Below are 12,504 nucleotides of genomic sequence, written 5' to 3' on the forward strand. Positions count from 1 at the left end.
TCGGTTGTTTGGTGATTTGGATTTCGTGATCATCTTTATTGACGACATCTGCGTTGCGTCATCGTCAAGCCCTTAGTACACGCTTTGCCAAGTGTGCAAATTTTTCCACACGCATAAACTAACACTTCAATATCCTCTTGACACTTCAGATGTTTTGTCATTGTTGAGACCGATGTTTGCATGTTGGTTTATGTGTGCGGAAAAATTTGCACACTTGACAAACAGTGTACTGAGGGCTTCAGAAGAGGAACACCGGCAGCATGCTCAAATCGTGTTCGAACAGCTGAAGGACAATGGCCTGGAAATCAAAGTAGACAAGTGTAGATTCGCCAAGAAACAGGTGGAGTTTTTGGGATACTTGGTGAGTAGCGATGGAATTCTTCCCTTGCCGGATCGTGTAGAAGCAATTTGCCGTTACGAGCTACCGACCACAGTGAAGCAGCTACGTCGTTTCCTCGCATCATTAAATGGTTATAAACGGTTCGTTGCACGAGCAAGCGACCTTCAAGCTGAATTGCTTCAAATGATTCCTGGAAATAAGAAAAACGATGGCAGACGATTGCAATGGACCAAAACGGGCAAATAATCCTTCGAGCTGCGCAAAAAATCTCTATCGGAAGCAGCCCTACTGTGTTACCCTGATCCAGCTGACAGCAGCAGGTTGGCGTCCTCTTGGATTCTATTCGCAAAAGTTTTCGCAATCTCAACAGTCATATTCAACATTCGGAAGGGTGTTAACGGCCATGAAAATGGCTGTAAAGTACTTTTGTCATCTAGTAGAAGGACGCCATTCACCGATCATCATCCACTGACCAACGCTTTATCTTCAAAAACATCTCGTCTACCACATGAGGAACGCTATTTGCAGTTTATTTCTCAGTTTACGACCGACATTCGCCATATTAGTGGCAAAGACAACGTGGTGGCCGACGCTTTGTCTCGGGTGGAATCGATTGCGCAACTCGATAGGGGAAGTTGTGGTAAAATGAACAGGGGTGGTAAAATGAACACCGTGTCTTTTACCGAGAAAAAGCAAATTTCGATGAATTTTTATCACGCACGGACGATTTAGAGCATAAATCTGAGTGTTAGAGTTGATACGTAGGTCAATTGAAGTGAAAATATCAACGAAAACTAAGATTTTCGAAAACCACGTTTGAAAATTACAACTGACGTAACTTTTAGCTCGGAAGACTTGAGGTTTTTCAGTGAGGTGAATATCGTTATGATATGATGTCAAATCTAATACCTTAAGAACTAAATCATAACATATTTTGCCATTGTAATAACAAAATAATAGCAAAAATATAGGCAACCGTAAATAACAAAATATGTTATTATTTTGATATTGATAACAAAATAAAAACTAAATAAGCTATTCACGAGTAGGGTAGGTGTACCAGTTATGGCCATAGTGGTTCCCTATTTCGCCATACGTGATATCTTGAATGCCTTCACATTTTGAAAAATCTTTTGTGTTTTAGCAGTAAGATAAAGGATAAATCTTGATGTTAAAACATTCAGAAAGATTAAAAATGTAAAAGTTATCCATATTTTGCATATGGCCAAATAGGGAACCACTATGGTCATAACTGGTACACTTTCCCTAGATCAAAATAACGGTAATTTTAGTTCTTTGATTTTAATATCTAAATTTAGCATGATTAAAAAATAAACTTTTAGCTTTCCTGCTAAAAAAAATTTGCTTTTTGAATCTAACATACAAATAGTAAAATGAGCTATTATGGCAAAATTTTATATTGGTTTGTTCTCATGAATAATCTGAATAAAGTTTTCAAATATAAAAATGATGACATATTTTATTATGATGGCGATGTTTGTTATTCTTTAGATATTTATTGTTTTTAGTATTTTTGCACAAGTATCAAATTTTACCATGATAGTATATTTTGTTATTTATTAGTTATTACATTAATTTCAAGTATAACATATCAATGACAGATTTTGCCATGATAGTATGTTTTGCTATTGATGAGATATTTAATGTCATATATTAGTAACATAATAATGGTTAAACTAGATATGATTGCAAAATTTGTTCTTATTTTACCATTATTTTGTTATTCACCTCTACCCGGGTAATGGATGTATTTTCGGTGGGGCAATGAACATTTTCAGAAATATTTGTTTTGCACACGTTTTTTGCATGATGTTCGTTTTACCACCAACCGCTGTTCATTTTACCCACATAGTGCAGGTAAAATGAACATTTGCATCGCTTTTTGATAGCGATGAAAATATGTGAAAATTTAGCTATTTTAGTATAAATCTATGTTGCTGCTATAGATTACACCCCTATTTTTGATGTTGTGCGATAGAACTATAGAAATTTCTCGTTTTTCCATCAGAAACAAGATGATTTCCTTAAGGTGTTCATTTTACCACCCCTTCCCCTATTGATGTCAACGGTTTTTCTGTGGATCAAGCAAATGACATGGAGCTTCAACGTTTACTGCGATCATCATCCCTTAAGCTAAGTATGCTGTCCTAGAGTATGCTGTTCAGCTCAAGAAAAGTAAAAATTTCTGCGGAAAGAAATGGTCTAGAAATTTTCTACAGTGAGTCCCATTTGAATTGACATTTCTTTTCAACTGCGTACTGCGATCAAAGAAAAATGCATTTCTTGCAAGAAATTTCCCACGCATCGAGATAGGCGACTACTTTTCTGTTGAAGTGCATACTTCCCATTAAAGCTAGGTTATGCTGTTTCGCTCAAGAAAAGTAAAAATTTCTGCCCAAGAAATGGTCAAGAAATTTCCTACAGTGAGCTCCATTTGAATTGACATTTCTTTTCAACTGCGTACTGCGATCAAAGAAAAATGCTTTTCTTGAGCATTTCTTGCAAGAAATTTCCCACGCATCGAGATAGGCGATTACTTTTCAGTTGAAGTGCATACTTCGCATAAACTAGAAAAGCGAACTTGTGTGGGTTGTTCAACTCCGATTTACTGCGATGTTTCAATTCAAGGTAAGATTCGTCCAAAACTTCCTGTGCAACAACGTCAACGTGTCCTGCATACTCTACACGGATTATCGCACTCAGGTATCCGCGCGACCCGTGAGTTAGTAGCCGACCGTTTTGTATGGAGTGCTATGAATAAGGACGTTCACACATTCGTCAAGCATGGAGCTGTGCACGGGTTCACTATTTGACGTTTTAGCGGTGCCATGTTATTTATGTGACCATGGAACCGGTGAATTCGGCACCGCTTAAACGTCAAATTAGTGAACTTGTGCATCGGTCCGTTGCATTGAATGTCAGAAATCGAAAATGGCACGACATACTAGATCACCGTTGAATAATTTTGATTTGCCCAAAAAACGATTCCAACACGTACATGTGGATATTTTTGGTCCGTTACCTACCTCTAATTGATTTTCGGTACCTATTAACTATGGTCGATCGATTTACACGATGCCCAGAAGAAATTCCGTTAACGGATATCCTAGCTGAAACTGTTGCTCGTGGTTTCGTTTCTTCCTGGGTATCTCGTTTCGGTGTACCACAACAAATAACAACCGATCAAGGGAGGCAGTTTGAATCTATACTCTTTAATGAGCAAAATCGGATTATGGGTGTACAACATCTTCGGATTATGGGTGTACAACAAACTTTCACTGGAATTGCTAGGAATCAGATCGGCATTGAAATCTGAGTTCAACTGTTCTGTTGCGGAGCTTGTATACAGACAACAGTTGGCCGTTCCTGGAGAATTTTTCGACGCGCAAATAAAGGATGTCAATCACTGCGATTATTCTCAACAGTTACTTCAGATCTTCGATCAGTTGAGTGCTAAAAATGTCAACCACCATGGTAAGCCAAGAGTGTTTCTGCAACCTGCATTAACTGACACTAAGTTCGTTTTCGTACGAACCGACGCTGTTAAGAAATCACTGCAACGACCGTATGAAGGACCCTACCTGGTCATCAAGCGACATGAGAAATTTTTCGACTTGTTGAGTTCCGGAAAGCAGCAACGAATTTCCATCGATCGCATTCAACCTGCGTTTGTGCTAGTTGAGGATCATGATCCAGATACAGATAGCAAGACAAAAGTCACTCCATCAGGACACCGTTTCCGATTTCTGGTGTGACTGGAGAGGAGTACTGTGGAGCAGGGTTGGGAAAAAATCTGAATTTCACTCTACAGTAGCCAAACAAAGCCAATCACAGTCAGCGAAGCCAGTGAAACTCACGCCCATCGCTGCTGTAGGCAAAAAGCCTTGAAATTAGTAAAACACCCGTTACTAAGGGCAACCCAAAATTACTGTAGAGAAATGTTCTACTTCCCGCTGCATTTCCCGCATTTAGAGCCTTCAATGACACTAACGATTTAGAAAATTCATGCACCCAACATAGGCTACTTGATGAGATTCAACGTTTTTGAACTACTGTAGTCAGAGAGCCACGTGACTTTCTCGAAATTCAAGTCTACTACTATTACCATTCCCAGCACTGCTGTGGAGACACTCTTTGCTTGTCGCACAACCCTGAACTATATATGTTTTTGGACCACCCTAAGAGAAAACGTCTTCGCCATTGTTATTGTCACCACGTCGAGAGTTAATGAACCGTAAAAAACACGTTCGGTTCTTAATAGTAGTTAATTTCTCGCATTTTCATTGATTCCGGTGAGAAAAACACTTACATATTAAAGGTGGCACCCTTAGTAAGGGTTCTAACAGTTCCAGCCAGTTTGCTTCGTCGAATATTTGAAAATGTGGGTAGGTTTTAAGAAAAGACTAGAAAAATCAGCCAAAACCAGACCAGTATTTGCTAAAGGCAGATACATTCGACGATGGTCCCAGCCCAATTACAAATGTATGACGTAACCAACGAAAAATGCTACTTACCCATTAACGGCCCACGTGTCGTTGTGCGATCCTCCCACTACCTGCAGCATGTTCTTCCGGGTACTACCGCAGCGCGTGTGCAGCATGGTCATCATTTTCGGAGGCACTAAGGTATCCGCGAGGCCAGAAACGAACAGTATCGGGGCGGAGATGAACTGAATCTTGTGCACCGAAAGAAACTTATTCCTGTAGCAAAAGTACGGCAAATAACGGATGCAAGGGTGAATCAACTCCACGGCCATGTCGGGAATACTGGTGAAGGTATTTTCAACTATAACTCCCATCAGTTTGGATCCGTAAACGGCGTCTGCTGCCACGTCGATGGTAACCGCCCCGCCAAGTGACCGTCCGAACAGAATCAACTGACTGTGATCCAGGTCATGGCGACCGCACAAATGGTCGACAACAGTTCTTGCATCTGAGAAGAAACTCCGTTCGCTGGCAGTCCCGTTTGAAAGACCATATCCACGATATTCCACCATCAAGACATTGCACTGTAGCGTATGATAGAACCCGCTGGCGTTTTGCAACCGGTGGCCCATATTTCCGGCGTTCCCATGAAAATATACAATTGTCGGAACGTATCGACCTTTGTCTCCAGGATGTCGAATCCAGAACGAGTGCAGCGTGACCCCATCTCTAGTCTTGATGTGCAACGATTCATAAGGCAACCCGTGCATCGATGGAACCGGAACGAATATCCTCGAATTGGTAGGCAAATCCGGATGGTAAAGGAGGTTGTCCTGGGCGTGGTACAAGATCCCTACAATGAAAAAACAAATGTTTTAGGCAGCGTCCATTAATTACGCTAAAATTGGAAATTTTCGACCCCCTTCCCCTCATCCGTAACGCTTTTTGTATGAAAAATTTCAAATTTGTGTATGAGCCGTAACGCTTGAGCCTACTCCCGCCTCCCCCTAGAGCGTTACGTAATTTGTGGATGCCGCCTTACTAGAATTTGACAGGGATGATAGCGTCTGAGTGTATGGACCAATGTACGAGTTCACTATTTGACGTTTGTGCGGTGCCGTGTTATTTACTTGACCATAGAGCGCTGCATATGACGAGCCTAACCTCACTTATTTGACAGCTGCTGGTCCTGTTGTTTACGTTTCGGACTTAGTCGTTTTTTACTTCATTTTTTCATCTTCGCATTTCTATCACCAGCATGCTGATGTCGACGATTTTCCATGGTAGGAAAATTGAATAATACGATCCGTGGGTATCTGCAGTGGATTTGACCTCTTCTCGCAGCAAAATTTCACGAAATTGAGAATGATTCGAAAAAAGTACTAAGTCCAAACTGTAAACAACAGGACCAGTACCTGTCAAAATTGATGCGTGACGTCACAGTGCAGTGGAGTATGGCAACGAGTGAATTCGACACCGCTCAAACGTCAAATTAGAAGAACTCGTGCGTGGACCAATAACAATGGGTCCTTAGAGACCGCATGCTTGAAAAAAGAGACCATGATCCGAAATAGAACCACTCAAAAAACACCAAAGGCCAATCAGGAAACAGGTAATACTAAAAGATTAATTTTGTAAGGTTTTTGTTGAAAAAAACCTCATGAATCCAACCAGAGATTTCTAAGAATTTCTTTAATAATTCCTCATAGCATTACGCCAGGTATTTTGTCATGACTTTGCCAGGAATTTCACCAGAATACCTATATTTTGCGTATTCATATCTTTTTTTTTATTAAGGGGTCTATTTTATAAGTCGAGTCGATCAAAATGACTCGACTGGAATCACTGTCAACCGAAAAATTCGCTCGACTCAGCTCTGTCACTCGAGTTTTTCGACAGTTATCACTCTATGTGACTGGGTTATTATGAGATTCGACGGGTGACATTTGAAATATACATGCTTGCTTTGATCGACAATGAATGGAGACGAGTCACATGAATCTGCTCGATTTACAAAATAGGCCCCTAAAGCTTATTTGGGCAAAAGTTGGACCTCAGTGGAATAATCAATATTTTTAGTAAAACATTCGTGCTTATTCTGCGCCGCGTATAAGTCGAGACGAGTCGCTCTCACCTCGGGTGACGTGAGACGACTAATGCTAATCAAATGAAAGCGAGTCGATAATTGTTACCCCATTAGACTCGTCTCAACTCACACGCCGCGCAGAATAAGCACAATTAACCGTTAAAATACTAAATATCACACAGTGGAGATTAGACTGATGCTAATTTTGAAGTTTTTGCTCTCCTACACACTCAATTGAGCTCGGCTGATTTTCATTCTTTTGTCGAGATCCGCACAGCCGAGCGGTCAGCAAATGAGTTTTAGCTGATATGTCAGCAAAAAAATAAGTTTGTTTATAGCAGCACCTGTGGGTGCCGCTGATATCAAACGTCACTTTTGCTGAGATGTCAGCAAACGAACTTTAACCGAGATTTGCACAGCTGAAATCGGCATTCTGATTTAAGTGTGTATGATAAAATGCTCGATATCTCTCCCTTCTTCTTCTTTTTTCTGGCGTTACGTCCCAACTGGGACAAAGTCTGCTTCTCAGATTAGACCATTTTTGCATGTGTATATCGTGTGGCAGGTACGAAGATATCGCACCGGTAAACTTCAGCTCTGAACCAACTGGTCGAAACAAAGAAAGTGGAACTCCAGAAAGATTTAGCCTTCCTGTCCATTTACTCCCATTTTGCACGACCTGCATCTCCTACAACAGGAGCTTGTTCCGACAACACGGACGATACTTCCACTGCATCCAAGTGAAGCTTGACCCGGAAGCGCCAATTCTCTTAATTCGGTCCGGTCAGTTGCGGGACTCCTTCCTTTGACGAGCCTATAACCTATTGTAATAATAAGGAGTGGGCGGATGCCCCCAGAGAAAGAATCAATCTCAAACAACTAAATAACGTTTATTAGGAGAGAATGGTCTATACCTGGGGGGTGCGAACAGAAAATCAACTAGGTGCCAGGCTGCCGTCAAACTAAAATGTTCATAAAAATGATCAGAGTATGCCTAAAAATGTAAGGTCGTGATTTAGAAACGCTAAACATTGTTATACAATTTATGTAACACAAACGCCAACTGTTAAAGAATTGTTGTGCTTTGTCCAAATGATGCACAATTCTTTTACAACTGCTCAAAATATGTTTCTAACTCACATACGGCCAGAAAATTTCTGATTAAGTCTATTTATTGGGTGCATTTGCTGCATTGAACTGATGGAGCTTTGTGTAAAGTATTTTAAGTGTGCCTTTTGAATGTGGTTTCCTACGAGACAAGCAAACACACAAGGGATGATTCAAATATTACGTAACGCAAAATTTGCCAATTTTAGACTGCCTCCCCCGACCTAACAGCTTTTGTATGAAAAATTTTGTACGGACCGTAACACTACGGAAGACCCCCTTCCTCCCCCTGTTGCGGCACGTGATATTTGAACGATCTCCAACGGTTAGCACTCGTGGGAAAGATTGTGTTCATTTTGAACAACCTAAATCTTCGAGTCGGCACCCTCTAGGTCTATATAGTTTGAAGGCTTGATTCGTAATGAACTCCACTAGCGCTTGTCAGTATCTCATGGCTTGCTCAGCAAGGCCTACTTCTTCTAAAAATCCATCCCGTAGAGCACACCAACTTGTTTGCCGGTTGCCACGACATCTTGGTCTACATAACACCGGCATGTTTAGCATGAGAAGCACGATGTCCTTCTCGTCCATTTTCGAACCGGTAAACTTCAGCTCCGAACCAACTGGTCAAAAACAAAGAAAGTGGGACTCCAGACTTGAACGCTCATCGTGCTTCATCTCCAATAATTTCCGCTTCAGCATGAATCGATTCGTCAAGCTATTCCGCTCGGAAACTTCATGTCCTTGATGTATTCCGCGACCGCACCAACCAGGACCGAACGACACTTGTTGTCCAGTCTCTTCCGGCTTCCTCTTGCGCTTCTTTTTCGACGCAGTGCGCAATTTCCAGCTGTTCCAGAAATGCCAACATCCTGAACCTCCAATTGTTGAAACTCGTACCGTCGAAAGGCTTTATCTTGAGGCAGTGATGCATTTGAACGCGTTCAGTTCGCGTTCCAGTTCAATTTTTTGAACGCAGCGATCAAGTAGGCTTGAACATTAAGCAGTTCAAAAATATGAACCCGTGCGAGCCAAAAATTGATCCCAATTGGCTTTGACTGACACACGACAAAAATCTATGTCAAAGTTATGTTTAGATATTTAAAACAGCAAGAGCAGCATAATTTATCTTTTCATGAAAGTTTAAGACGATCAATTCATTTCTTACGTAAGAGCTCCAATCATAATTGTGAACTGAACGGGCCGTTCTTGAGCAGCGGCTGGCTCTTGCTCGGAAGTTCACTGTCTACTGCGTTCTCGTGCAAATTTGGCTCGGGCTCCCACTTTTGGCTCGCGTTCAGTTCAAAATGCATCACTGTTGTCTCCCATCGCTGCAGATTTTTCGGCTTACTTCTAGAAATTTCTCGGTTTGGATTCGCTGGGTCTACAACCTTTTAGCAGAGCTAGTTAATTCAAACACCTTTACTGGTTGGTGATTGGCAAAGCAATGAATAATTTTATTTTCTGTCGAATCTATGTCTAGATAGCCTAGATTGCTATGATCTATCGTACTTCAATAATAAGCCATTTTACGAGACGTTCGAATGACGTTTTCTGGGGGGCCGCTCATTGTTGTTGTTCAAAAAACTAGCATGATATCTGAATGGCGCTGGTCACATTTTTGTTGCCGATGACTTCCCCGTCTCTTTCAGCGCATGTTTCTGCCCGGTTTACATGTATTACAGGTAACGTAGATGAAAAATATCTTCCCTGCCTACTGATTTAAATTTTACATGCGAACATTAAGGCCGCACGGGACGTCATCATAATCACCCTATCCATGTCAAGAAGCAAATCTCAAGAACCACGCCATATATCGATGCGAAAATGTATCACTATGATTCTATATATGTTGTGCACAACCCGATAAATTTTCAGCTTCATCGGTTCACTAAAACTCGAGATTTGCTTCCACAAAGTTTTGATGATTATTGTTAGAGTGAGACGAAAGATAGGGAAAATAACACGGTCTCCCGTGTCCCCTTAAAACTATGTTGCATTGCCACCAGCGCCATTATTGAATATGCTCCTTCCAAATGTAGCGCTAGAAGAAACGTAAATAAATCGGCCCGCCAGAAACTTTCAAAGCTGGTAAACAAACGGAAACCATATGATTCGAAACGTCTCATAAAATGGCTTATTACTTCATGGATTCCATGAAATTCTGCCACGAATATTCTTAGAAAAATCTTGGATGGGGTAGGTGTATCAATTATGGCCATAGTGATTCCCTATTTCGCCATAAGTGATAACTTGAATGTCTCAACATTTAAAAAAAGTTTTTTGTGTTTTAGCAGTGCAGTGTCGTAAAAATTCACCCGAATGATACCCGATCAGTGCGAAAACGAACAAAAACAAACTCCGCTAGCAAGAAGCCAATCTGACTTCGAGTGCGAATGCGACGAGAAAGAGAGTGGGTGCAACACACGCACACATTCAGTTTCACCCACTGTTGGTGTCATTTCAAAATTCAGTTTCACCTAGAGGCACTGAAATTGAAAATTGAATATAAAAAATTACAAATGAATTTTATATTACTGGTGTAAGAAAACGGCAATGTGATGCCTCCAGTTGATGAATCATGATTGTCTTTTAATAAAAAAAATACAACTTTTGCAATTTGCGGATGTTTTGTGGGGTGTTCTGACGGAAATGATTTTTTTCACTACTGAAATTGAATTTGAATGTCAGTAGTGGATGAGAATTAGTGTAGCAAAAGTAATTGAAAAACTGAATGCACGTTCTACCAGATTCGTGCATATATTGTCAAACAAACATTCACACAAAGAAGAATTCAACGATGACGGAGCCTACTGAGGATCGGCGTTGTTGACTGTATATTGAAATATGCAGACACTGGCAGTAAGTAATAGTATAGGGAAAATGTACCAGTTATGACCATAGTGGTTCCATATTTAACCATGTGCAAAATTCGGATAACTTTCACATTATTAATATTTTCGAATGTTTTAACATTAAGATATTACTATAACTTACTGCTAAAACACAAAACAACTTTTTTAAATGTTGAGACATTCAAGTTAACACGTATGGCGAAATAGGGAACCACTATGGCCATAATTGGTACACCTACCCTGTATCTTGATGACATTCGAAAAGATTAATAATGTGAAAGTTATCCGAATTTTGCATATGGTTAAATAGGGAACCACTATGGCCATAACTGGTACACTTTCCCTACATTCTTAGAGAGCTTCTTAAGTGCTTTAGAAAAATCCCTGAATGGATTTTTCGTGAATTTTTGAATGTTTATGTCTGGACTCTGGATTAAATACTAGAGGTCACTCAAACGCTAGCTACTTTTCAATTGCTGTCATTGAAAATAGAGACCAAGTTTCTAAAAAGATACCTGCTTCAGCCTAATACCAGCCCTGAATTCCGATCATCCCGCTTCCGTAAAATAGGTACTCACCCGAAACGGCGAAAAGCAACAGCAGGAACGCGACAAATCCTCCGTACACAATGTAGATGACGAAGGCGGCCAAAAGCGCAGCACCACTTGCTGCCCAGATTCGCATCGCAATCCCGGTGACTATCCGGACAATCTTCCAATCTCGGAACGGCATCTCGTTGCAGCCCGGTTTTTTCTTATTTGTACTGTGAATATGGCAAACTACGGTAGTTCTACGGCCAGCGCCTCCTACTAAATATGGGGAATCTTTGGTAAACTAAACTCTAAATCGGGGACGAAAATATTAATCGACCGAAAAACTTTTCCACGCCATCGGAATGATAAGCCGTTCGGGCCTTATGTTGAACACTTGCACAAGAAATAAACTTATTCACCTTTTAAGTTGTACTATCAGCATTTTACTTCGTTATTTGGAATAAAATACACGAGGAATTTAGTAAATTAACTAAAATTTGCGATAACTTTTCATTGTATAGTTTTTTTGTCGTTTGTTTTGGTTACGAATTTCTTGATTTTCTTGTGGTTGTCAAAACATGATAGGAACGCGTTCACGCATTACTTCAGTGTTTCCCAATTATCCTTGTGTGCTCACTGAGCAGGTGTGATTTTTACAGCTCGAGTCGTAAATTTATCCTACGAGGCTTGCCGAGTGGGATATTTAAGACGACTGCTCTAAAATCGAGTTCTGCAAAGCTTCATTTGCAAATTTAATAACGCCAAAAATGGCCATTTTTGACACTCACCCACCCCCGCGTAACGCATTTTGTATGAGCTGTGACATCTTCTGGGCACCCACCCACCCCTTTCAGCGTTATGACATTTGCGAATGGGCCCCAACGAGTTACGTACAACATTTTTTGCAATTTCGTAGAAGACCACTTGAGGGTATCAGAAATGCATTCACCATTATTTTACAATTTCTGAAAAAATATTCTGTTATGACGAGTATAAGCGTTGCGTAATGAATCATTACGCACTGTATCCAGCTTTTTAAAAGCGCTAATGGCTGCCGCAAACAGGCTCGCTTTCTAGTAGGGATCAGTCGATTTGACGTTTGGCTTGGGTCGTTTTATATTGAACGGTCCCAAGCCAA

The 12,504-nt window shown here is 40.6% G+C and overlaps 1 protein-coding gene across 4 annotated transcripts in view; it reads right to left on the reverse strand.

Moving 5' to 3' along the window:
• Window positions 1–11,920, reverse strand: part of LOC5575441 (protein ABHD13) — a 73,010-nt gene extending 61,090 nt beyond the window's left edge. The window contains exons 1-3 of one of the 4 annotated variants that reach the window (XM_001661910.2): window positions 11,704–11,920; window positions 11,412–11,642; window positions 4,876–5,638 (exon numbers count right to left, since the gene is read on the reverse strand). In XM_001661910.2, coding sequence (XP_001661960.1) covers window positions 4,876–5,638; window positions 11,412–11,565 — 917 coding nt within the window. In that variant the 5' untranslated portion in view covers window positions 11,566–11,642; window positions 11,704–11,920. The remainder of the gene's footprint in view (window positions 1–4,875; window positions 5,639–11,411; window positions 11,643–11,703) is intronic. The other 3 variants (XM_021844679.1, XM_021844677.1, XM_021844678.1) reach the window with 3 other exon arrangements.
• Between the last annotated feature and the right edge of the window lie 584 nt (window positions 11,921–12,504).

The sequence above is a fragment of the Aedes aegypti genome, chromosome 2, assembly GCF_002204515.2.
Source record: "Aedes aegypti strain LVP_AGWG chromosome 2, AaegL5.0 Primary Assembly, whole genome shotgun sequence".
Lineage (NCBI taxonomy): Eukaryota > Metazoa > Arthropoda > Insecta > Diptera > Culicidae > Aedes > Aedes aegypti.